The 24,356-nt window shown below is 46.7% G+C and overlaps 1 protein-coding gene and 1 long non-coding RNA gene across 5 annotated transcripts in view; one reads left to right on the top strand and one right to left on the bottom strand.

The window, feature by feature from the left end:
• RALGAPA2 (Ral GTPase activating protein catalytic subunit alpha 2) overlaps positions 1-24,356 on the bottom strand; it is a 273,021-nt gene that overhangs the window by 246,228 nt on the left and 2,437 nt on the right. For all 3 annotated transcript variants that reach the window (XR_005722352.1, XR_005722353.1, XM_040247960.1), the window contains exon 2: positions 2,363-2,473. Coding sequence is in view for 1 of the 3 variants with exons in the window: in XM_040247960.1 (XP_040103894.1) it covers positions 2,363-2,473 (111 nt within the window). In the remaining 2 variants the exon portion in view is untranslated. The remainder of the gene's footprint in view (positions 1-2,362; positions 2,474-24,356) is intronic.
• LOC120868955 lies at positions 690-22,403 on the top strand. 2 transcript variants are annotated; one of them, XR_005722354.1, is made up of 4 exons: positions 690-1,045; positions 12,927-13,139; positions 16,433-16,708; positions 22,024-22,403. It is a non-coding gene; the product is annotated as an uncharacterized LOC120868955 (long non-coding RNA). The 2 variants fall into 2 exon arrangements; XR_005722355.1 differs by having other exon boundaries at positions 22,021-22,403.

Below are 24,356 nucleotides of genomic sequence, written 5' to 3'. Positions count from 1 at the left end.
ACAGCTCTGGGAAGCAGCTGTCACTCATTCACTCAACAAACTCCGAGGATGGCCTCCATGTCAGGGATTCTTCTGGGACCTGAGGGCACATGAGTTCACAGGTGTGAACCCCTGCCCTGGGGAGGCTTACACTCCGGCAGCAGAAGGCTCTCCAGAAATGAGTGAGGAAACCAAGAAGCAGATGGGAATGCCCAAAAGGGCAGTTTGGGGTTGACTAGGGAAGTCGGGGACACCCTGCTGATAAGGGGATACCTGAGCAAAGACCTCAAAGAGGTGAGGGAGCAGCCACAGGGAGACGCGGGGTACGGAAATGGGGGTTGGCTGTGTTTCGGGCGGAGGGACTCGACAGCGCAGGGGCCCCGTGGGGAAGCGGGTCTGCATGGGGAGGACACCACGAGGAGGCCCTTGTGTCTGGAGCGAGGGGGAGAGGCCAAGGGGGTGAGGCGGGTGGGCAGGCAGGGCGTGAGGGGACCAGGGGGCCATTGGAGGGTCTGCAGTGTGGAGCTCATGACTGGCAGACGCTGTAAAGCGACCCTCCAGCTGGTCTTTCCCAGAGATTTTGGCGGGGATGGGGGTGTGGCAGGGAGGCCAGTTCTGAGGTGGCATTGGTAACCCAGGTGAGGACAACGGGAGGAGGCCAGGAGGAGAGGTCAGGAGGAGAAGCCGCCCCCCTCCCCACCCCCGCCAGTGATTCTGGATACGTTGTGAAGGCAGAACCAACAACCGCAGGTTTTGGCTGAATAACTGGAGTGCTGAAGGGATCACAAGATGATTTTGTTATTCCTAGCAACCATTTTCCTTTCTTCTTTTGTTTTGGTAACTTCCTCCCCTGGGCTCCAGTCAACACACAGACTGTACTAAAAGCAAGAAACTGTAAAGCCTCTCCCTCTTTTCATCGGTCCTTTGTCGTGACTCTCTGCAGGAGATAGAAGGCAACAGAGCAGCAGAGTCTTCTCCTCATCAAGAAGGGTCTATTTCTCTCCAGCCCCAGAATCTGAGAGGCCACGTGACCCGCTCCAACCACGGTGACGACAGCAGATGTGAGGTGAGCTCAAAAAGCCGTACTCGCCAGCAGGTCATGGAGTCCTGAGGCCACGAGTGCAGGAGCCCAAGGAACCCTGCCAGCTGGGCAAGAGGGCCCACGTGAAGGAACATTAAGGCGCCCTGGGTAGCAGCTTGACAATCAGGACATGTGTGAATGAGGCCACTCACCACTAGCCAGTCAGAGGCAGGAGCCAGCCCAAACCAGAGGAACTGCCCAACAGATTCAGAAAAAATCACAAACTAAATGACTAGTGGTTGTTTGAAGGCACTCAGTGTTGGGATGGTTTGTTTTGCAATTTGTTTTGCAGCACAAACTGACTGATGGTCTTGAACCACCAAATTTTCCTAAAGGATAGAGGTAGGAAAGGGAGAACAGGGATGGAGGAAGGGCTTTTTAAAAAATGAGGTTTGTAGATTGTAATGTTGTTTTCTTAGATACCAGGTTTTAATTTTTTTTCTTTGCTATTTTAGTTGAATATATTATCACGCTACTATGAAGTGGAACAGAGCTGGGAGGCAAGATAAAAATCACACCATTTCATATTTGAGATATCTACCAATTTGGCAGAAAAGAATTTAAGTTCAAGATGTGTACCAATTTATAAATCACGAGGGGGAAAAGCTAAGAAATTCATTTAAAAAGAACAGGTGCTGGCATTCTGGGCCCAGGTGCATGTGTGCCCTGACGTAACAGAGGCTGGAGCAGTATCCCCTGAAGGGCCTAAGTGGCAGCTGTGTGGCCTCCATGCTCCTCTCTAAGGCCTCTTCTTTCCATGTGACCCTGTCTCAGCCCACTGTACCCCACCCCCAACCTCTGGAATGGAACTCACACTTCCTGTGGTTTTCCTTTTATTTTTATAGATATATATTTGTGTGTATGTACAGAGTCTTAGTTGCAGCACGCAGGCTCTTTAGTTGCAATATGCAAACTCTTAGTTGCAGCATGTGCGTTCTAGTTCTGTGCTGCTGCTGCTAAGTCGCTACCTGAGCAGGGATCAAATCCAGGCCCCCGGCATTGGGAGTGTAGAGTCTTAGCCACTGGGGCAACCAGGGAAGTCCCCTTCTGTGGATCTCTTGTCTTTCTATTTCCCCTTGGCTGTTTGTTGTTCAGTTAACGCCTGTACGAGAGAAAGTTCAAGGGAAAGACACAACCGCTGTGAGTTCACAGCTCTGCTAAGTGTTTGGAAAGAGAGGAAGCTTAAATGCATGTAACTTGTAGCACGTGACACACAACCTCCAAGAACTTCCTGTATTTTTATTAAAAAAAAAATAAAAAACAGAACTTTGTATATTAAAAAAAAATTGTAGAAATTCTTACCTTTTAATTTCAAACTATTTTCCAGTGTTATAAAATTTTCATAGAAGATGAAATATATTTGAGAATAGTTGGTCTCAAAAAACTGCTTAAGATCGCTGGCATCCACATTGTCTGAAAAGAAAAAGTTCCCATTTACAACCATAAACTTACATGATCATCAGCATTCACGAACAATCTTTTCAGAAACAAAGGAATGCAAAAACCAGTCATGTCCCCTTATAAGACAAAACAACGCAGTAAAGTACATTTCCGTCCACTTCTTTCTCCATCTAAGGGGAGCTCTGAGGTGACCTGGGGAACGTCCCCTCCCCCACCCCCAGACCTCAGGGTCACAGCCAAGGTCACAACCGCTATAGAGCAGCTGGAAGGCCAGGGGTTAGTGAGGGTCCTGGGAGGGACAAGATGATTTCCAGTTGGGGTGGGGAAATGAAAGGTGAGATGGTTTAGACCCAAACCATAAAGGATGGAGGCTTCCAGGTGGCGCTAGAGGTAAACAACCCACCCGCCAATGCACGAGACATCTCAGGTCAATCCTTGGGTCAGGAAGACACCCTAGAGTAGGAAATGGCAACCCACTCCAGCATTCTTGCCTGGAGAATCCCATGGACAGAGGAGCCTGGCAGGCTACAGTCCATGGGGTCGCAGAGTCAGACACAACTGAGTGACTTAGCACACGTAAAGAAGGATGAGTCTAACTCTTCCAGGAGCACCCCACGGCCCAGTCTCTCCTCCCTCCCTCCAGCTCCCACATCAGGCCCTGCCAACCTGCCCACATCCACCTGGGCCACTGGTCACTGCATCCCTCCAGCTTCTACGTGACCCATCTGGCCCCTGCATGGACACAGTGGGTCCTGTGTTCCTAGCATCATTCCATCCATGTGTCTCCCATGTGTTTAATGTTGATAAACCAGGGCTGCAGGTAGATCGACTGGACGTGCAAGGAATTCAGCCCAGGAATATGTTCCCGCCACCCCACCCTGGACCCTGCAGGGGCCAAGCCAACAATACAGCCAGCGTCCCTTTCAGCTCAGGTCAGAAAAGTCACCCACTGTCAACACACCTCTGCACAGGTTCCTCAGGAAACAAGGTTGTTTGTGCCTCTCCAGCAGTGTCCTGACAAGGTGTTAGCTCTTTGGGCATTCTTAAAATTCGACAAGATTACTCAAGGGGAAAAAAAAAAATGTTGCTATTCAATCTATAACAGAGTCGGATCAGCTTTGGGGTCCTAAATCTGTGAATACGTGAGAACACACTCACTGCCACTTCTGCATTCTATAAAGTTAACATGCACACTGCTGAATCTAAAGAGCTGTTTTCCTCTGATAACTACATAGGGCCTTTCATGGAAAAATCCGCACTGGTCCTTTGAAACAATGTACCTAAGATGTTGGAAAGATCATAGGAATGGCAAGTTCACATTCCCTTTCTTGTCCGAAAATCACAGGGAGCACAGAGCAGTGAAAGTTCCCGGTAACTAACAAGTTTAACTGCATGCCAGCAAGTAACGACACCAGGATCCTTAATCCACACGAGCATTACCGTTCCCATGAGTGACATAGCCTTGCTGTGGAGTTCTCGAGTGCCTTCCTCGAGTGTGCCAGTTCCAAGGGCTTTGTTAAACGTTTACTCCAACACCAACTGCTCAGAGAGCCTCTGAACCCTCCCCAGCCCCCAGGCCAGGTCAGGGCCTCCTCTCTACAGCCCACCACCGTTCTTCCTCCCAGTCACAGACTGTCACACTGCACTCCATTTCCTGGTGCAACCCTGGGCTCAATTCTGACGGAATGATCTGTCTCCTCCATTAGAGACACCGCCCACCTCACAGACCCCCAGGTGGTCTCAGCAGGGAACACAAACATTTAGCTCAATATTTTCTTGAATGCACTAAATGAGACAAACAGCCTCTAATACACAATCACGGGGCAGTGACCACAACGTGTAAGCATCAGATCTCATGCCGACATGAAAGAGGCGGCCTGACCCTTGGGTTATCAGGAGGGAAACGTCACCCCTCTGCGGAGGTCCCTCCCGCTCTGCAGCCTCAGTTCTCATGGTCCGCTGCCAGCTCCAGGGAGAGTCCAGAGGCTTCTCCCCTCACCTTCTGCTCTTCCCGCAGCTGCTTGAGTGGAAACCCAATCCCCATCCTGGTTCCCAGCCCGCCTCCAGGGTGCTGGGTCCTCCACCACCCCGCCGGGCACTGCGCCCCCATCCCTACCCAGGGGTCCCTGCCTCCCTGCTTCCCCTCCACAGTCCCCTCTCCACGCTACAGTCAACAGGATAACGGAATAAACCAAATCAGTAGCACTGAAAATAAAATCCAAACCCTTTACCACTACTCCATAGCCTTTCCTCTGCTCAAGGGCAAGTCTACCCAACGCCACACTCTCCATGCTGCCCTGCACTCTGGCCGCCGCGGCTTCTTTCCATCTCCAGAGCCTCCCACACGTGTTCCCCACCCCCGATCTTTGTCCAGCTCATTCCTTCCCATCCTTCAGAGCTAAGGCCGTGCTCAACCTCTGCAGGGAAACCTCAGGGGTCCCTGTGGGCCACGGGTCACCCGCCTTCTCCAGCATGGAGTCTGGTGGGCGGCTAGCCGTGAGTGGACCGAAGCCACAAGAAGCACAGAGAGGTTGTGGGCCACCAAGAGTCCATCTTCCCTGGGTTCCCCTGGTCCTTCAGAAACATGCCAGGGTCAGTGACCTGAGCACAGCGGCTCCTTGTCAAAGCTGAGGGCCTCACGCAGATAGGAACACCCTCCAGAAGCCAGAGCCCAGGCACCTCCTCCCTACCACTCCCTGCCTGTTCTGTTGATGAGGGGCAGCCGGACGGAGCTTGATGTCCTCACGACAAGACACTGTGATGCCCTCAAGGTCACTCCGCACACAACAAAACCAAGAGCATAACATCGGTAACTACACACTTTGTTTACCCCGGTGAGGACTCCTCGGAGGTCCAGGAGTCCCCCTCACATGACCCCTCCCCATGGCACACCTTATCAGTCAAGACTCTTTCATTTCTTTCTTCCCTTATTCCACTCCACTAGAATGGAAGCCTCAGGCAGGCAGGAATGCCATCCGCCTGGGATTTGGTTACCACTGTATTCCCAGACCCAAGAACAGAGCGGGGTGCCCGACAGGTACTCAACATGTATTTGTCAAATGAACAAGATAACTAACACCACATTTTTTTTTAATCTCTAGTCTTCAAAATTTAGAACAATTGATTCCCTTAGCTGTCTTATTCTTTTTATAAAACACAAGACTCATGAGATAACTATTTAGAAAGCACAGATCTTGGAGAAGGTGGCCTCAGGCATGGGGAGTTAGTGCCCAGTAGCAGGGCACACAGACAGGATGACAGAGCTGCCTTTTTTTTTTTTTTAATAATTTTTAAAATTTATTTGGCTGCGCCAGGTCTTAGTTGGGGCACACAGGACCCTCAGCTGTGGCATGTGGGATCTAGTTCCCTGAACAGGGAGTGAATCCGGGTCCCCTGCACTGGGAGAGCAGACTCTTAGCCACTGGACCACCAGGACAGTCTGCTTTTTAACTTCAAGATGCATAGATATTATAATAAGAGGACTGTTCAGGAGGGAAAAAAAATGACCATAAACTTCCTTTAGAAAGGCGCTCTTCACCTGCTCATTCAAACATGACTGGGCCCCTCCCCCTGCAAACTAGGCCTGTGCCAAGTGCTAGGAAATTTGAACAGAATAAGGTCCAGGGGCCCCCAGAAACAGGGACACAATCAAGTAACGGAAATGACGGGACCAAAGTCCAGGCCAGGCCTCAAAGCAGGGAGTGAAGGCCAAATGGGAAGGTTGGAACTACTAATAATACTGTATATTTCCTCTTTAAAAGACACTTTCATGGATTTACTATATTTGACCCTAACCACCCTAACCCTGTGCTTGCTCCTTGGAAGAAAAGCTACAACAAAGCTAGACAGCGTAGTAAAAATCAAAGACATCACTTTGCCAACAAAAGTCCCTATAATCAAAGCTATGGCTTTTCCAGTAATCATATATGGATGTAAGAGTTGGATCATAAAGAAGGCTGAGCACCGAAAAATTGATCCTTTTGAACTGCAGGTGCTGGAGAAGACTCTTGAGAGTCGCCTGGACAGCAAGGAGATCAAACCAGCCAATCCTAAAGGAAATCAACACTGAATATTCATTGGAAGGACTGATGCTGAAGCTGAAGCCCCAATACTTTGGCCACCTGATACAAAGAGTCGACTCATTGGGAAAAAACTCTGATGCTGAGAAAGATTGAGGGCAGGAGGAAAAGAGGGAGACAGAGGATGAGATGGTAGGATGGCATTATCAACTCAAGGGACAAGAGTTTGAGCAAACCCTAGGAAATGGTAAAGGACAGGGAAGCCTGGCATGCTGCAGCCCATGGGGTCACAAAGGGTGGGACACCACTTAGTGACTGAACAACAACAATAACAACCCCATGAGGGAGATGAGGGAGGCGTGGTCAAGTAAAAAAAAAACAAAACCTTCAGATTCAGGATCGTCCATAACCTGCCCAAGGTACCAGGCCAGTCAGAAATGTGGGGAAGACTCCCATTTGGGGCTCCAGCCCGAACATGAGCTGCACAAAGGCCTCGGAGACACGTGGGAATAAGTTAAACCCAGAAATCGGATCAGGAACATAGAGAAATGTCATCTCCTTGGGGAAGGGTTATGCAGGGGAGCAGATGGAGAGAAGCAAGAGGGAGAGAAGACCCTAAGACATGGGGGGAGAGCGTGACCCTGAGAATGGGCACCGCTTGGCTCCCCGGGAGGGACCTTAGCAACCTCCCCACCGCCTTGTGGGGCCAGTAAGGAAGCGGGAAAGAGGGGAAGTCCTGGTATGTCCAACACGGATGCTAGCATGTGGCCTTGTTGGCCTCACAAAGCCCAGGCAAGTGCATTCACATTGACCACAGAGGAGCAACCAGTGGTCAGCTTCACAGAGCTGGGGGTCATTCTGGGATTTGTAAAGAAACCTCCTTTAATTTCTCATTCTCCTTGACCACCATCCAACAGCCAATTAACTGTGTCTATTATATTCCCATTATATCTGAAAAAATAATCTATATTCCACACCAAAAGCTACCCTCCCCTGTCCAGCTAAGCCTCCGGCTGACAGTTATTTCCCTACATTTAGCTGGAAGACACTAGCAAAGCTGGAGAGCAAAAACCTTTGGAGCAGGCCGCCTGGTTTCAAGTACAAAAGCCACGGGACCTGGGCAAGTTATTTAAATACACTGTTCCTCAAATTCCTCACCTGAGAAATGGGGGCCAACAATAGGTCCTGTGTGATAAAATGAACACAGGTGAGGTGCCTCTAAACGCAGAGTCAGCATTATTTAAATAAATGTTAGTTGTCTTACAATTACCTAGCTCCAGGCAAAGGCCACCGAGCTAGCCAGGAACAACCCAGCTTCATCTGTGAAGTCATAAAACTCAATTACTCGTGAAACTCAACCACTTAATGAGAACTTTGATAAGGGACGGCACTCCATCCCAGTTCAGCAGCAGATGCTCCAAAGCCAGGGGGACTGTCCCTCCACTTCCTCCTACATATGGTCCTTTTCAGTAGCAATCCTACTACCTTTTAGGATCTGATCACTATTACCCAGATCACTAAAACCAGCTTCAGCACACCCGGAAGCACCAAGGGAAGAGGGAACACTCTTCTCAGACTCAGGGGCCCCAGTGGACGCTGTCAAAGAGGGAGTATGGGCTCAGAACAGCTCCTCCCAAGTAGGGAGTGACCCCCGATCCTCCAGCCCTCCCTCCCCCACCCGCCCCAGGGCTCAGAGCCACCCCAGCACTGCCCACATGGCTGCGTGTGGATGCAGATGGTGTCATTCACTCACATTCCCTAGATGCTGGCACCCAAATAAGATGCTCAACATCACACACTGGTGAGCGGGAAGGGGACTGAGTGAAAAACTCAGGGTGGATGTGGCGACTTCATAAAACATAATTCAGGAACAATGAGAACAAGTCAGACACGAGACAGAAAACACCGACTGGGATGAACATCATGAGTAATGTGCCCTTACATAGGGCTAATGAGAGCCTCGTGGTTTCAACCTTTTCACAGCTGCCTAGGTCTCTACCCTCCCTCCCTCTCTCTCTAAAAAATGCCACAAATTATTCCCGCGCTCCATCCACATCTTAGAAAATGCCCACCCACACTGATCCGGGCTGAGCTCCCGACCTGCTGTGGAGCACCGGTCATCAGGAGCCTGATTCAGCAGTGGCTGCAGAGCCTCAGGTAGTGTCTGGTCCAGGGAGGTTGCGGTAAACATATACACAGTACTATAGATAAAATGGATAACTAAGAAGGACCTACTATATAGCACGGGGAACTCTACTCAATATTCTGTTAATGACCTACATGGGAAGAATCTAAAAAGAGTAGATATATACATATAACTGATTCACTTTGCTGTACACCCAAAACTAACACAACATTGTAAATCAATTAAGATTTAAACAAGAAATGAGAAAACTGGAGCAGAACAACCTGCAGCCAGGGCAGAACCATGCAGCAATGCAGACAGGTGAGGGAATAAAACAGACACTTGCTGCCATAAGGTCTCTGTAAGCCTGAGATTTGGGATGGGTTGTCTTGGTTGTTATAGAAATGTTGATGGTGAAAGAAAAAGAAACTCACCACCAAGAAGTGTCACAGGCTGTGGTGAGCCCATGAAGAGCTGCCCCCAAGGACCACACATTGTCTCCTTGTCCAAGAATGAAAAGCAGAAAAAATGGGTTCAGATAACGGGGGTTCCCCCATGATACAAACCACCTTCCACAGAAAAGTTTCAGCAACACTAGCACAGTCTGGGCAGGCAGGGACGCCCTCTCCTGACACCAGCTGGGAGAGTTTAGAACCTCCTGAGTGTGCAGGACCATGCCAAGGGCAGGGAACTCACCTAGGGAGGATGCAAAGTCCTCATAATGAAGCCTTTTCAAGACTCAGGAGGGAATCAGTTATAAGACAGCAGGCGTGCTGACTGTGCTTCAGTGGTAACTCAACACTTTTCCCATCATCATAACCATCTAAGAGAAATTCACATCTGAAAATGCATCTATGTATATGCAGACCTAAAAAAATGTCCTTGGACTGATTATATGCAAATACAAAACCCTTGTGTGCACAGAGATGCCCAGATACACAGCAGGTGGAGGGCTCCAGTCCCAGGGGCTGCACAAGCTACCCCCCACTGCCCCCCTGAACACTCTCCGGAAGGTTTTAGGGTCTGGCTCACCGTCTTTGCCCCCACACCCAGCGCTAATCTCCACACTCACATAGGTGATGCCCCACTTCATGTCTCCACGGAGGTTATCCTCCACTCCCTCTGCCACCCCGGCACCCTTCCAACCTCCACTCCTTACCTCTCCTGCTCACTCCTTCTGAAAACCTAATTCCGACAACTCTTCAACCTTCCTGGGCCCTTGAAGCTAATGACCCCACCACCCTGATCAATAATCCCTCTGACGTCTTCACTTCTTTGTTGATCTAATTTGGCTTCCACAGTCCATCTTTATTTTTTGAATTTTTATTGGAGTATAGTTGCTTTGCAACGTTGTGTTAGTTTCCCCTGTACAGCAAAGTGAGTCGGCTCTACGTAAACAAATATCCCCCCCCTTTTTTTAAGGTTTCCTCTCCATTTAGGTCACCACAGAGCATCCACTGTCCATCTTTTTAATCACCCCGCCCTTCCCGATCATACTCATTCAATAAAACCCCAGTCTCAGTTTCACCCTTAATGCAACTGAAAGTATTTATTTGTGCACAGCCATGTGACAGATACCAAATACTTCTTAAAGGACTGAGTATATGTGAAAGAAGGCTTCCCAGGTGGCTCAGGGGTAAAGAATCCACCTGCCAAGGCAGGACGCTCAGGTTCAATCCCTGGGTCGGGAGGGGCATGGCAACCCCCCTGCCTGGAGGAAGGGCATGGCAACCCACTCCAGTATTCTTGCCTAGAGAATCCTATGGACAGAGGAGCCTGGCGGGCTACAGTCCATGGGGTCGCAAAGGGTCGGACACAACTGAAGCAACTTAGCACACATGCACATACATGAAAGAATGTTTTGTACATGTATAACAAAACAAGCACTTTAAACCCACCCACTCAAGCACCCCCCGCAAGGGGCTCCACACGGCTCACCCAGTTCTCAGATGTCTCAGGGCCAACAGCTGTTGTGCTAGTAACCCAGTGCCCAAGCACCACGAGCCAAGCCCAGCAGAAGGAAGAGCCTAGAACACTGACGTAACATTGATACTTCTGGAAGCATGCAGGGACCTAAACTACATACTCCTCTTTGCAGAAATTGAAACGAAAACTCAAACTCTCACTTTTGCCACTTGGTTTTGTTATTATGACACATTATTATAGCTATGTTGGGCTGTTTTAAATTTTTAAGAAATTTCCCCTGAAAACAGACATTTATTCAAATTTGTATCATAATGGACTATTTCCATAGATGTTCTCTGTAGAATTTAAACTGAAAGTGAGAGTGGCCTGGAGCAGGCGCTCCGGGTTTTCCCTCTGGCCCCCAACACCCAGTCAGGCCCAGAGCAGACCCTTGTCTTCCTAACCGACCCATTTGTTCAGGGACCATCCACCCCACAAAACTGTGTGCTCTTGGGGCAGGGGTGGGTGACCCTATGCTGCGGAGTCAATTACAGTGGGAACAGCCCCCCTGCCCCTCACCAACCATGAGTTTAGGCTCAAGCCTGTGGCCCTACAAGCACTGGGAAGAATTCTGGTGGAGATGCCGGGAAAGGGTCACGGTTCATAAAGGGACACAAAGCGCAAGTGCTTCTCTGGACGTTCTGTCCGGGCGTGATGCCTGAGCTGCATTTTGCCACTCAGAGGACAGACCTGCCACATGGAGGAGGACACTAGGGAGGGCAGAGCAGGGAGGGGGAGCCTGTGGATGGTCACATCGCCGAGCCACCGTGCCAGCTGGCTTGAGGTCACATGCTTTGGGGCCAATTTTTAAAGGAGAAAAAAAATTCTTCGTTTATGCTTACACTTGGGTTTTCTGTTACCTGTATCCAAAAACATCTTTGCAGATTCTGACAGTAGAAACAAATCCTAGTAAAACTGAAAGGTTGTAAAAGCTATATTCACCCCACTTCATTTTCTAAGGTGTCTTATTTTCATTTCTTTATACCTATATAGTAAGATAGATGAAGAAAGTAAAATTCTAGAGGTCGAAAAGATGTTAAAACTCTGTTACTCTAGACTGATAGTCCCCATGTAAAAGTGATTCTGATAAAGATATACTCCATGTACCTAGAGCTAAAGTTTTTAAAATTAGAGTTATTTTTAAACATTTCTGACACACCTCTCTCAAATGCAGGCTTCTAAAACTTTATTATTAACAGATATCAAGTGCCAACACAATAAAACAAAATATATACACCAATGAAACATAATGTTTAAATCTAATGTGTTTTATATACATTCACTTTTTATGAAGTATAGTTGATATACAATAAGTTACAGGTGTACAATATAGTGATTCACAATTTTTAAAGATTATACTTCATGTTTATTATAAAATATTGGTACATTTCCTGTGCTGTACAATATATCCTTCTAGTTTAATTTATACATAATAGTTTATACATTTTCATTTATCTCTTCTTTTGTAGGAAGCAAGTTTCATCTGATTTTTTAAGGCAACGCATAACTGTTTCTACTTTTCTTTCTCTTTCTTTAAAATCAGAATATAGTTTCTTTACAATGTTGTGTTAGCTTCTGCTGTACAGCAAAGTGTTATCAGCTATACGTATACATACAACCCCTCTTTCTCACATTTCCTTCCCATTTAGGTCACCCGAGTATTCAGTAGAGTTCCCTGACTATATAGTAGGTTCTCATTAGTTATCTATTTTATACATAATAATGCACTACACTTTTCTTGATCTGAATTGGCCTATATTACAGTCAGATTCACTCAGGAGGGAAAGAATTAGAGATAAAAATAAATAAAACAGGAGCTAAATGGGAACAGCTCCAGCTCACTTCTAACAACTAAGGAGGCAGAAGAGAGGTGATGAGGGCAGAGAGAGGCATCTTACTTATGTCAAACAATCATTATTAATAAGCATAATAACAGCTTACGAAAGGGATTTATATGTATTAACTCAAACCTCCGTCAGCCCTAGGAAGTAGGCAAGGGAGGGTCAGCGGGGTCAGGTCCCCACCAGGACTGGAATCCAGGCAGGCAGTCCAGCTCTCCCTCACTGCTTACCTGAGTGAGCCTAACATTAACAGAAAATGATGGAGGAAGTGCAGGGAAGTACACCTGGAAACACCATTTTTTTGAAGTACATAAGAGAGAGTTGGTAGAAAGCCTGGAAGCAAAGAGTTACTAAACTCCAAAGAGAACCCAGAAGCTGGTATATTTAGGGCACCAGAGCCAGCCTGCAAGAGGAATGACCTTCACTCCAAGACAGGTTAAAAGGGTGGCCTTTCTGTGAAATTAATTCAGCGGAGACTGAGACAGCTTTTTGCAAGGGGTTCTCTTTACTTCCAGAAACTCGCCCCGCCGTCCCCTGCCCTATCATCTGCCAGGACACTGTCAGGCCTGTCTCTCGTCCCTCATATGAGAAACCAAAGGCAGCTACCCTTCTCCCGCCAGCCTGGGTCTGCTGACAGCACAGAGCATCTGGACTCCCAACCTGAAATGGGTGGTGGATAATTTGCTGTGTGAGTCCCATGGGACACAACGAGGCCATTTAAGTATCAGGTAAGTCTTCACTTACTGATATGAAAACGTCCAAGGCATGTCAGATCAGAAACAGAGTGTCAGCCCGTGCGTAATGACTACTCATGTAAAACTGCGTTTCTGTGTGCACGCACAACACATAGAGATCACACATCCCCAAGAGCAAGCACAAAAACACGCCTACCAAAATTTTAACACTGGTTATCTGGGGACTGAAGAATGTGAAGAGCTTTTTCACACTTAAATGATTTTTTGCTTATTCATGTAAGTCAAATGAGTATGTAAAATTTTACAGCCAGAAAAAAACTACAAAACTATTACTCATTTCAGAAACAAACAAAAAAGCTGCCAGAGTGTTTCAGAGATTTTTTTTTTCAATGTCTGATTATTTATTGTAAAAAAGAAAAGCACAGCAGACATGATATCGACCATAATTTCCTCCAAATGGGTCTGACTCTTCAAGCCTGAAGAACATTCAAGACCCAAGCAATACAGAAAAGTAGTACCTTTACCAGGATGAAAATGCACTAAAAACAGAAAATAATTTAAACTTTCTCTGCCCAACATTATGAATAGACCTCTTCTGTAATAACAGATAAATTTTTTGTACATAAATGCCTTGCGATGATTCAGGTCTAGAGGACTTTTCTGCTGTCTTTAGGGAAAGCAGCTTCTCTAACCGTCATTCACCTCAAAGGGCTGAAAAATGATACAGTCGGGCAGGAAGAAATGATCTCTATCCAGCCTTTTGGTAGCTTGTACTGCACAGGAACAAACAATGGTGTGACACCCCTGAATGCAAAAAGGTGATGAAATTTCCAATCACAGTCAGATTCACTTGTATGGGATAGCCTCAGCACATGTTTTGCTCAATCCAAGGCTCATCACCAACTGTGGAAGAGATTCCCCTTCGATTCAGCAGCAACACCAGGTCGTAGAAACCACATATCTCTTCAATTATCACTGAGCTGAAGACCAAGACTCCCTCAGGCCTTTCCACTAAGAAACACAACCTAGAGGGAGTTCCCTGGTGGCCTAGTGGTTAAGATGTGGGCTTCCGCTCCTGTGGGCCTGGGTTCGACCCCTGCTCAGGGAACTAGGATCTTGCAAGCTATGCAGTATGGCCAAAACAAAACTTTTTTTTTAATGGCTCAAGTTCTTTAAAAAATAAAAAGTAACACAACCTAGAGCACAAACAGGGTCCTAATTTAGCAGGTACATGACACCCAGTCCATCTGCTGCCTTTCACCACTATTCATGAGATAAATTAACACTGCATTGACCCATCAATGTTTTCCTGTGTTCATTCATATCCAGCCACTGGCTAGTCTCCATTTCTTGTCCACATCGGGGCATTTCCTAAGGTACCTACTCTCTGACTCTTACAAGAATTCAGGGTGATATAGCAAGTGCATTCCACGCTGTCACAAGCTCGGGCTGCTGTGTGGTCCAATCTCATGGCCCAGGGCAGTTGAGCATTCCTGCCTCACTGGCCACGGTGGTTCTGGCCCATTTACTCATCATGACCCACTGCTACAGCAAGGAAGGACCAGCCACATGTGCTGGACATGGCTCCCTCCAGGTAAAGAATCTGCCTGCAATGCAGGAGACACGGGTCGATCCCTGGGTCGGGAAGATCCCCTGGAGAAGGAAATAGGAACCCACCCCAGTCTTCTTGCCTGGGAAATTCCACGGACAGAAGAGCCTGGTGGGCTACAATCCACGGGGTCACAAAGAGTTGGACATGACTGAGCAACTGAACAACAATAGCATTCCCCTGGGAACCCAGGAGTGGGTCTGTTCGCACACACAGGAGGAGACAGGTTTCTTTCAGGAGAACTTAATTCATGGTCTCGACTCATTTTTTGGCCATGCCACACAGTATGCTGGATCTTAGTTCCACGGCCAAGGATTGAATCCGTGCCCCCTGCAGCAGAAGCATGGAGTCTTTACCACCCATCTGCCAGGGCAGTCCCTTGAATTATTACTTTATTGACGGGAACTTCTGGCTAGTGAAAACAATCTCCGTCTGGGGCAAGAGGCTCTTAGAAATTTTTCTGAACATCCATATAGATGGCTGCTCCTCTCCCACAGACTCAGATCCGGGTATGTGGAAATCGCATTTTTGGTTTTTCTGAATGCCAGCTCAGGCATGCCCAGGGCTGAGTATAATGCCTAGCACGTGGTTGGTGCTGGATAAAAAATAACATGGGATTCTGGAGTCAGCTGCCTGGGTTCAATCCTGATGCTACCATTCACTAGCTGGGCAATGTTGGGCAATGTTCTTAATTTCTCTGGGTTTTATCAGGAAGATGGAGATAATGATATTCCCCACCCCACAGGGGAGAGGATTAAAAGTACATGTAAAGTATTTCTGGTGGTCCTTGGCACAGGGAAAGTGCCGATTAAATGCTACTTGTTATTATCACAAATACGGAAGCATGTCACCAAAAGGAAACAAGATGTACAAAAAGCTGTTAGTGTTCTTAGTGTTATTTAGCATCAGTATCATTTAGTGAGCGAGACCAGGCAGAACACAGAGGAGCAGAATATAAAACAAACCAAAGGCTACAAATGCCAGTGGAAGACACAAAGAGCTGTGGGAATTCTGAGCAAAGAGCATTTCAGGGAAGAGGGGTGAAGGCACTTTGTGTGAAGATGTGACATGACTCTGTCGGCTCCTGGAAGAATTCTGCGTGACAGGATGGCCAACATCTTCTAGAAGGGACCGGGTATTCATTTGGGTTCTCTGGGAAATGGATATCAAAACAGGACTGTTCATGCAGGAGGTTTATTGAGGGAGATGCTGTGGGAAGGACAAAGAGGAGGACCTGAGAAGGGCGGACTGAGCCCTGCACAGAGGAGGGGAGGAGGGGGGGCTGAGAGGCAACAGAGGTCTAAGGGGCTGCTGGCCCAGGCGTCTGGGTCTCCAAGGAATGACCACGTGAGCAGCCCATGTGCTCAGGAACTGGTTGGAGGAAGCCCAGGAGGAGCCCAGCTCTGGCTACCCAGTGGAGGTGGGTCCAAGGGCAGTACTGGAAGCATCAGTCAGTGGAGCTGATCTGAGCACAGCCTCTCACGGCTCCCACGGCTGGCACAAGCCAAGGTCCTGGTACCTCCTGTGTCCTTGAAAGCATGGCTGAGCCTCAGCAAATACGTGCCGTTGCTGAAAGTTAAATACAAGACAATATCCTTATCTTTTTCAAAAGGGCTTTTTTTTTTTAACTAAACTGCAACTACAAAAGCAAAATCAAAGTACATATTTACTGTTATAGATGACAATTACTTTTAAAATAGTGTTCTGTGTCTTTCAGATGTGGTCTCAGTTTCTGAAACAACATAAAAGACGTAAAGTGGTTATGAAACATCTCTTTTCTAAAAATCAAAGTTAAAGCCTTCAGAGCAAGATTCAGAATGAAGAAAGAAGGCTCTACTAAGGATCTAGAAGGAAAATTCCTTTATAAACCAGTTGCTTGAGGCCGCAATTTGATCAAATGAGAAAATATTTTTCAGAAGTGTGAAGAGCTACACGAATATGAGATATCAATACAGTCAAGTAACGTCTCAGGTGGTGTGAAGTCACCTGAAAGGTAAAAATGGAGAAAATCCTGATTACCCTTAAACACAGGAGCCACACCCATCAGGGAAGGTGCTCCCACAGTGAGGGACAGGAAGGAAAGAGGACCTCTGGGGCCACAGCCACAGCCACATCCTCCTCACGCCACCGCTCAGGAAGGGCAGGCAGCATCCGTACCACTTAAACTGTCCCCATTTTATTTATTTATATATATACACACCATATTTATACATATTTACACATATACATTTTTATATATAGTCCATCCTAAAGGAAATCAGTCCTGAATATTCATTGGAAGGACTGATGTTGAAGCTGAAACTCCAAGACTTTGGCCACCTGATGCGAAGACCTGACTCATTTGAAAAGACCCCGATGCTGGGATAGATTGAAGGCGGGAGGAGAAGGGGACGACAGAGGATGAGATGGTTGGATGGCATCACTGACTCAATGGACATGAGTGGGTAAACTCTGGGAGTTGGTGATGGACAGGGAGGCCTGGTATGGTGCAGTCCATGGGGTCGCAAAGGATCAGACACAACTGAGCAACTGAACTGAACTGAACCGATTTACATACATATACATTTCCCCCTTCTGGCCAAGCATTTAATTACATGAGGTAAACTGCATTTATGAGATCATCCCCATCCCCCACAATGAACAAAAACAAAGCCTCTCCGATTACAGTGTTTATTTTGTGAAGATACATGGCAGGGAAAAAGGAGTAAGACACCTTCAGTTCCTGTCACTATACCAGCGAGAAAACTAGTCAGCAGGTGACTTGCCCTCGTACCTTCACAGAAAAAACAGAAGCCGTGGCCCAAGAGGTCGCTGCACTACCGTGTCACCCCGCAACCGGTTCCTGCTGCTTCCAAGCGGCCTCAGACAGAGAGGAGCCCTGTGTCAAGCCTGTTCTGACCCACCCTCTGGATCCCACAGCAGATCATAACTTTCACCATTTTAGCTCCTTTCTCTCTCCTATTTCTTCAATTTTGCTCTTTTATTATTTCCTTCTCCTACATGTACATAAACTCAAATTCTCCCAGGTCTTAAAAAATGTAAAGATTATATCTACACACACACACTGACCCATCCATCCTTGATCTGGAATTTCCCAGTCTCTTCCTGGCATATGCCACGGCAAGGCCCAGAAATACGACTCAAGCTGGCTAGAGCAAAAAACCAGGGTGTTCTGTGCTCCTACAGCTGAGAAGCTCAGGGTGGGGATGGTGCAGACGAGGCTGAGCTCCTCGGTTCACACAGGATCCATGGCCTCTCTTCACTCTCCATCTCTCCACTCTGCTTCCTTCTCACGGTGAATTCAATTAAGGCAGGTGCTCTCCCTGTGGAGGGAAAGGCAGCACGGGCTACATCCTCTAGGATTGTAATCTCAAAGGAGAAGAGCTCTCATCCTCCAGGCATCCATGTTTCAAACCTCAGGGAGACTGGGGCTCCTGGACCATTCACCAGGGGAAGACACTGGATTTGGCTCCTCCTCTGTTTAAAACATCCACCCACAGCACAGGGTGAAAACCTGTGCACTCAGCCACTGGGTGGCCATGCCATCACCTCTGCACCAGCTCCTCTTTTCTGCAGTCTCCTCACCCCCAACACGCCCACCTGGGAAACTTCTGCATTCATAATTCCAGACCCACCTCAGCCCTGCCTGCCCTCAGGAAGCATTGCTGGGCTCTCCAAGGGGCTTTCTGAAGTGTCTCCTCTTCACCTGCAGCCCCCCATACATTTCCATGCACCCTACTCAGGCACCAACACTCTCGTGGAAATGCAGCCATTCACTTGTCTGTCTCCCCTAGCAAACTGCAAATTCCGTGCTTGTGCCTTATTAATCTCTGAAGACAGAGCCCTGCCAAGCAGACACACACAGACACACACACACACACACACACACACACAGACTCAAAAAAAGTATGGGAAACCAATTTTTTTAAAAAATCCAAAAACAAGATAGTGGCTTACTACATTTATACTTTCATTATGCTTAATTTTACAGTAGAGTAACATATGCTGGGAGGGATTGGGGGCAGGAGGAGAAGGGGATGACAGAGGATGAGATGGCTGGATGGCATCACTGACTCAACGGAGGTGAGTCTGAGTGAGCTCCGGGAGTTGGTGATGGACAGGGAGGCCTAGCGTGCTGCGATTCATGGGGTCGCAAAGAGCTGGACACGACTGAGCGACTGAACTGAACTGAACTGAACATATTGCTTCTTTTAAAGATCAATTTAAACTTTGAATTGAATTGATTTACTATTTTGAAAGTCAATTTTTTAAACACAATAAGCAGTTCTCTATAGTTTCATCTCTGGTATTTAGTTTGGAGACTAAAGATTAGTACGCTAAACAACTAGAAGTTATGTATGTCCATCAGCAAATAAAGCATTTACAAGCAAAATAAAAATTATAAAAGTTTTCATTAAAATACTCTGGACCTACCAATTACCCTTCTTCCCAGAATAAAAGGGCAAAGGCAAAATAAAAATTATAAAAGGTTTTATCCAAAATACTCTGGACCTACCAATTACCCCTCTTCCCAGAATAAAAGGTCAAAGGCAGCCTTTTTCAGTTATCTCAAAGAAAACATCTGAGCTGTCAGACTTTCATCCTAAGTCCACCTTTCTCACATCAGAGAATCTCCAGCCTGAGGAGCAGGGGTGGGGTATCTGTGTGACATATATGTGTTCAAAGTTCATTTTATACTGCAGAAGTTACAGGTATATGAGCAACTGATGAAAAATGAAGAAAGGGAGCATTAGGGCAAAATCACTTGGCTTCAAACAAGGTCACCGGAGAGAAGCCATCCCAAGACTGCCTAAAGGGCCTGGGGTTATACGCCCCAGCTTCGTGCTGGCTGCAGAGTGTCCCTGTGGCACTAATGTCCAAGGAAATATTTTACCACCTGTGATGGCTGCCAAGGACACGGAGAGGTCAGCGGACACGAAAACACAGGAGGAGTCTTCTCATCTTCTGTCATGTCCATATCAAATACGGCCTCAAGGTCTGCCTAGAACAATACAGTAAGAACAGACGAGGAAGAGGGCATCGAAACTCAAAGCAACATGTCTGGGAGACATGCGCAGACTGACGGGCTTTGGTTTACATGTTAACGTTCATTCTGGTGGGGAAGTATATTCTCTGGTATGTAAATATGCTTTTGAGTCAGGATAACTAGCAAAAGCATGACATGAGCTGTACAATCCTATGACTCCCAGCCCTCCTCCTTATGGGCAGGAGTCCACCTCTGGGAGCCTCAGTTTCCCCATTTTCAGGTTGGGGGTGGTGACACCACCATCATCAGAAATTGGGGGACAACCCAGTGAGATCATGACGCTGATAAACAACCATGTCACAGCCTCCTAACCCCTCATTAAGCTCCAGACCCCACGTCTAACAATTTCCCTGATGGTCCCATTTGGATCTCGCCTTTTTCTCAAACTCAATACAGTTCAGTTCAGTTGCTCAGTCGTGTCCAACTCTTTGCAACCCCATGGAATGCAGCATGCCAGGCTTCCCTGTCCACACCAACTCCCAGAGCTTGCTCAAACTCATGTCCATCATGTCGGTGAGGCCATCCAACCATCTCCTCCTCTCAACTCAAACTCAACATATATCACACCAAACTCACCTTGTTCTGTTACTAGCTAGGGTCTCCTCCCAACCCTTCTGGCTCTATCCGTGGCGCCCCCACTACCTAACATCAATGATCAAATTCTAACAAGGTGTTTGCTGCCACTGCCGCTGCTAAGTTGCTTCACTCGAGTTCGACTCTGTGCGACCCTAGGGACAGCAGCCCGCCAGGCTCCTCTGTCCACGGAATTCTCCAGGCAAGAATACTGGAGTGGGTTTCCATTGCCTTCTCCCAACAAGGTATTTACTGCTGGTCAGATTACAGAGGATTTGACTGTTTCACCCTTGCTGCCAGAGAGCACATGAACAACACTGAGGAGAGCACAGCAAATCAAGACATAAACACGCTCAAACCAGCAACCTGACTTCAGTGAATCCATTCTAAGGAAACAATGCAAAATGCAGAAAAAGCCATTTCCCAAGATGTTTAGAGTAGTAGTATTTACATCCAAGAAAGAAAGAAAAAGTAAAAAAAAAAAAAAAAAGAGAGAAAAGGATTGATGAAGAAAAGTGAAAGTGAAAGTGAAGTCGCTCAGTCGTGTCCGACTCTTTGCGACCCGTGGACTGTAGCCCACCAAGCTCCTCCGTCCATGGGATTCTCCAGGCAAGAATACTGGAGTGGGTTGCCAGAAAGGAAACTATTTAATCACCAGAGGATAGTCTCAACGAATACCTGTCGTTAATAAAAATAAAAGGAACAAGACATAGGTAAAAGCTAACAGGAAGTTTAAAAGGCAACATTTACAACCTGTGAATAAGTGAACTTGTCCCTACTTAAAGCAACAGATGCACAGAAGGAAACATCAAAATATTCTATTGTGTTCTATGTGCATAAAGAGCATCAGTGAGCAGCTATTCTCTCCTCTCTAGTTCCAAATTATTTGGTCTGAACCTTGGGGTCACTAGAGTTGACTGGGCTGTGGCCCCTGACCCCAAACCTCTTCTCCTTCAAATTCATCACTCCTCGTCCAGCTTCTGCAAACCACACTTGAATCTAGAATCACTAGTTTCTGCCTTGGGGTCCTTCATGACTCCACCCTCCTCTCCAGTTGTCACCCGTCAGCTCCTCCATTGCCTACCTTCCCAAGGTCTCCCTGCCCTCCCACCAGCCCAGTTCTATCCTGGCCCTGCTGGCAGGGAGGCAGTTCTCAAATCTTATCATGTGACCTGCTAAGAATTCTCCAAGGGCACCCTCTCACCTGCAGGATAAAATTGAAGCTTCCAACCCCTTGTGAACTGCCTCAGCTTCTACCCAGTCAGGCTACCCCTCCTCATCTCCTCCATGACCTCATAGTCCACCTCCCCGTCCTGCCTCACCCCTGGCCTATACGCCACTCCAGCCACTGCTCTGACATTGCAGACGCCCTCAGGGCCAGGGTTCCAGCACCGAGCCCTCCGTGTCCGAGGTTCTTTGCTCTCATGTATCATCTCCCAGGTGCATCTCCACCACCAGCTCCTCCCCTTCTTGGCTAGAAAAGCCCTCCCCACCCTGCTGCTGCTGCTGCTGCTGCTGCTGCTGCTAAGTCGCTTCAGTCATGTCTGACTCTTAGCGACCCCATGGACTGCAGCCTACCAGGCTCCTCCGCCCATGGGATTCTCCAGGCAAGAGTACTGGAGTGGGTTGCCATTGCCTTCTTCTTGACCCTTGACTTTCCCTAAATCTAACCCTGCTCTGCCCAGGAGGCCATGCTGGCCACGAGTGGCTCCGCAGCACTGGAAATGTGGCCCGTCTGACCGGAGACGTGCTGCATGTGAACAGTACATGCACGACTTCCAAGATGTGCTATATGAAGATAACGGAAAAAACTGAACATTTTACTTGGACTGCTGCTGCTGCTGCTGCTAAGTCGTTTCAGTCGTGTCCGACTCTGTGCGACCCCATAGACGGCAGCCCACCAGGCTCCCCCATCCCTGGGATGATCCAGGCAAGAACACGACGAAACAGATGTATAAGGTTAAATAAAAGGTATTACTAAAATTAATGTCACCTGTTTCTTTCTGTAATATTTTTATTTTTTAATATTTATTTTATTCATTTATTTATTTGACTGCACTGGGTCTTTGGTTACAGCATGTGGGATCTAGTTCCCTGACTGGGGATTGAACCCAGGGTCCCTGCACAGGGTGTGTGGAGTCTTAGCCACTGGACCACAAGGGAAGTTCCTCACCTGTTTCTTTTTTTACCTTTTTAGATGTGGCTACCAGAGCAGTTTAAATTACACCTATGGCTCACATATAAGTGAGTCTAATCTTTAGTCATTCTTTAGGTCCTGGAATGAGTAAAACCTCCTTCATGATGCCCTATCTTTGGTCTTAGTAGTGTTTTGGAGGTTTTTTTTGCCACATCACTCAGCATATGGGACCTTAGTTCTCCAAGCAGGGATGGAACCCAAGCCGCATTGGAAATGCGGAGTCTTCGCCACTAGACCACAAGGGAAGTCCCCCCATCTTTGTTATTAGTGATCTTTTCTGCACCTTGAAATCCTATAATGGAGTCCACCATATAAGCCACTATCTAATTACATAACACATTATATGCTTACTAGTAAATATTTTATATCTATTGTTCTTGCCACATCAATGCCATGCCTAAACCCTATTTAATAGTAGGCACTCAACTTGTTATTAGGCATGGAATCTCTGCAGCAGCAAGAGAGCAATACACAGTATTTTAGTTTTGTTTTGTTTACTTATTTTCTTTCCTGAGGATAATTTCAACAACATAAGGAGACCTGGGAGTAGGGAATCAAAGAGCTCTTTGTTCTTCCTCCAATTTAGATAATACATTCACAACATTCAATGCCTAGTTTGGCCCCCAACAAGCCCCTCCTGGTCTCAGTTCTCCCCCATACTTTAATATAAAGTTATTAATATCAGGCCAATCTACGCTATACAGCCAAGTCAAAGTAGCTACGTTAAGTTCTAACTGGAGTCATTACCGTGATAGGAATAAATACTCTCCTCTTCACAGCTAACTGTAACTTTCTCAGCCATTTGTCTTAAATACAGACTACCTTTTATAAAGAGGGAAAGGATTAATCACAATTACTGAAACAAGAAAGGAGAAGGGACAGACTATCAAAAGGCTCGTCCTAGCCTATTAATGACAGGAAAGAAGTGATGAGAGAGGAAACTGTAAAATGTCTACTCGGAGCTGAAGTAGCTCATACAGTACACTCACAATAACCTTCACGAGGCAGACATCACCACACTCACTTCACAGAGTGAAGAAACTGAGCTTCACAGACGGGCTGAGGAACTGGCCCAAGGTCGTCCAGCCGCAGGCTACAGATTCCAGTCAGCGGTATCAACTTTGTATTTAAAAACTAATGTGGTCTTATCACTTGAAAATATGTGAAAAGCAAGAGAATTATCTAAATATACAGATAAAAATACAACAATAATTTCGATTCATTTCCTTCAAATGATTTTTTCTTTGCAAATATTATCTATTTTGTTTCCTGCTGGTTTATTGAGACATAACTGACAGCACTGGGTAAGTTTAAGGTGTACAACATAATAATTCGATTTACATATACCACAAAATGATTATCACAGAAAGTTCATTGAACACCCATCATCTCAGAGAGAGAAAAAGTAATGAAATAGGAAAAATGTTCTTTCTTCCTGATGAGAATTCTTACTCTTTTAACAACTTTCATATATAACATACAGGAGTGTTAATGACATTTACCACATGGTACGTTACATTCCTAGTACTTATTTATTTTATTACTGGAAGTTCGTACTTTCTGACTGCATTCATTCAATTATCTCCCCCACCGCTCCCCCCTGCCCTCCGCCCCGCCACATCCTGCCTCTGGTAAACACAAATCTGGTCTCTCTTTTTCTATTTTTTTTAATTTCTAATTTTTATTAGAGTATAGTTGATTTACAATGTTGTGTTAGTTTCTGCTGTACAGCAAACTGAATCAGCTATACATATACATATATCCACTCTTTAAAATTCTTTTCCCATATAGGACATTACAGCGTACTGAGTAGAGTTGCCTGGG

Source organism: Oryx dammah, unplaced genomic scaffold (genome assembly GCF_014754425.2).
Source record: "Oryx dammah isolate SB20612 unplaced genomic scaffold, SCBI_Odam_1.1 HiC_scaffold_10, whole genome shotgun sequence".
NCBI classification, from domain to species: domain Eukaryota; kingdom Metazoa; phylum Chordata; class Mammalia; order Artiodactyla; family Bovidae; genus Oryx; species Oryx dammah.
The sequence above is the reverse complement of the archived record's forward strand: the minus strand, read 5'-3'. Positions and strand labels throughout refer to the sequence as shown.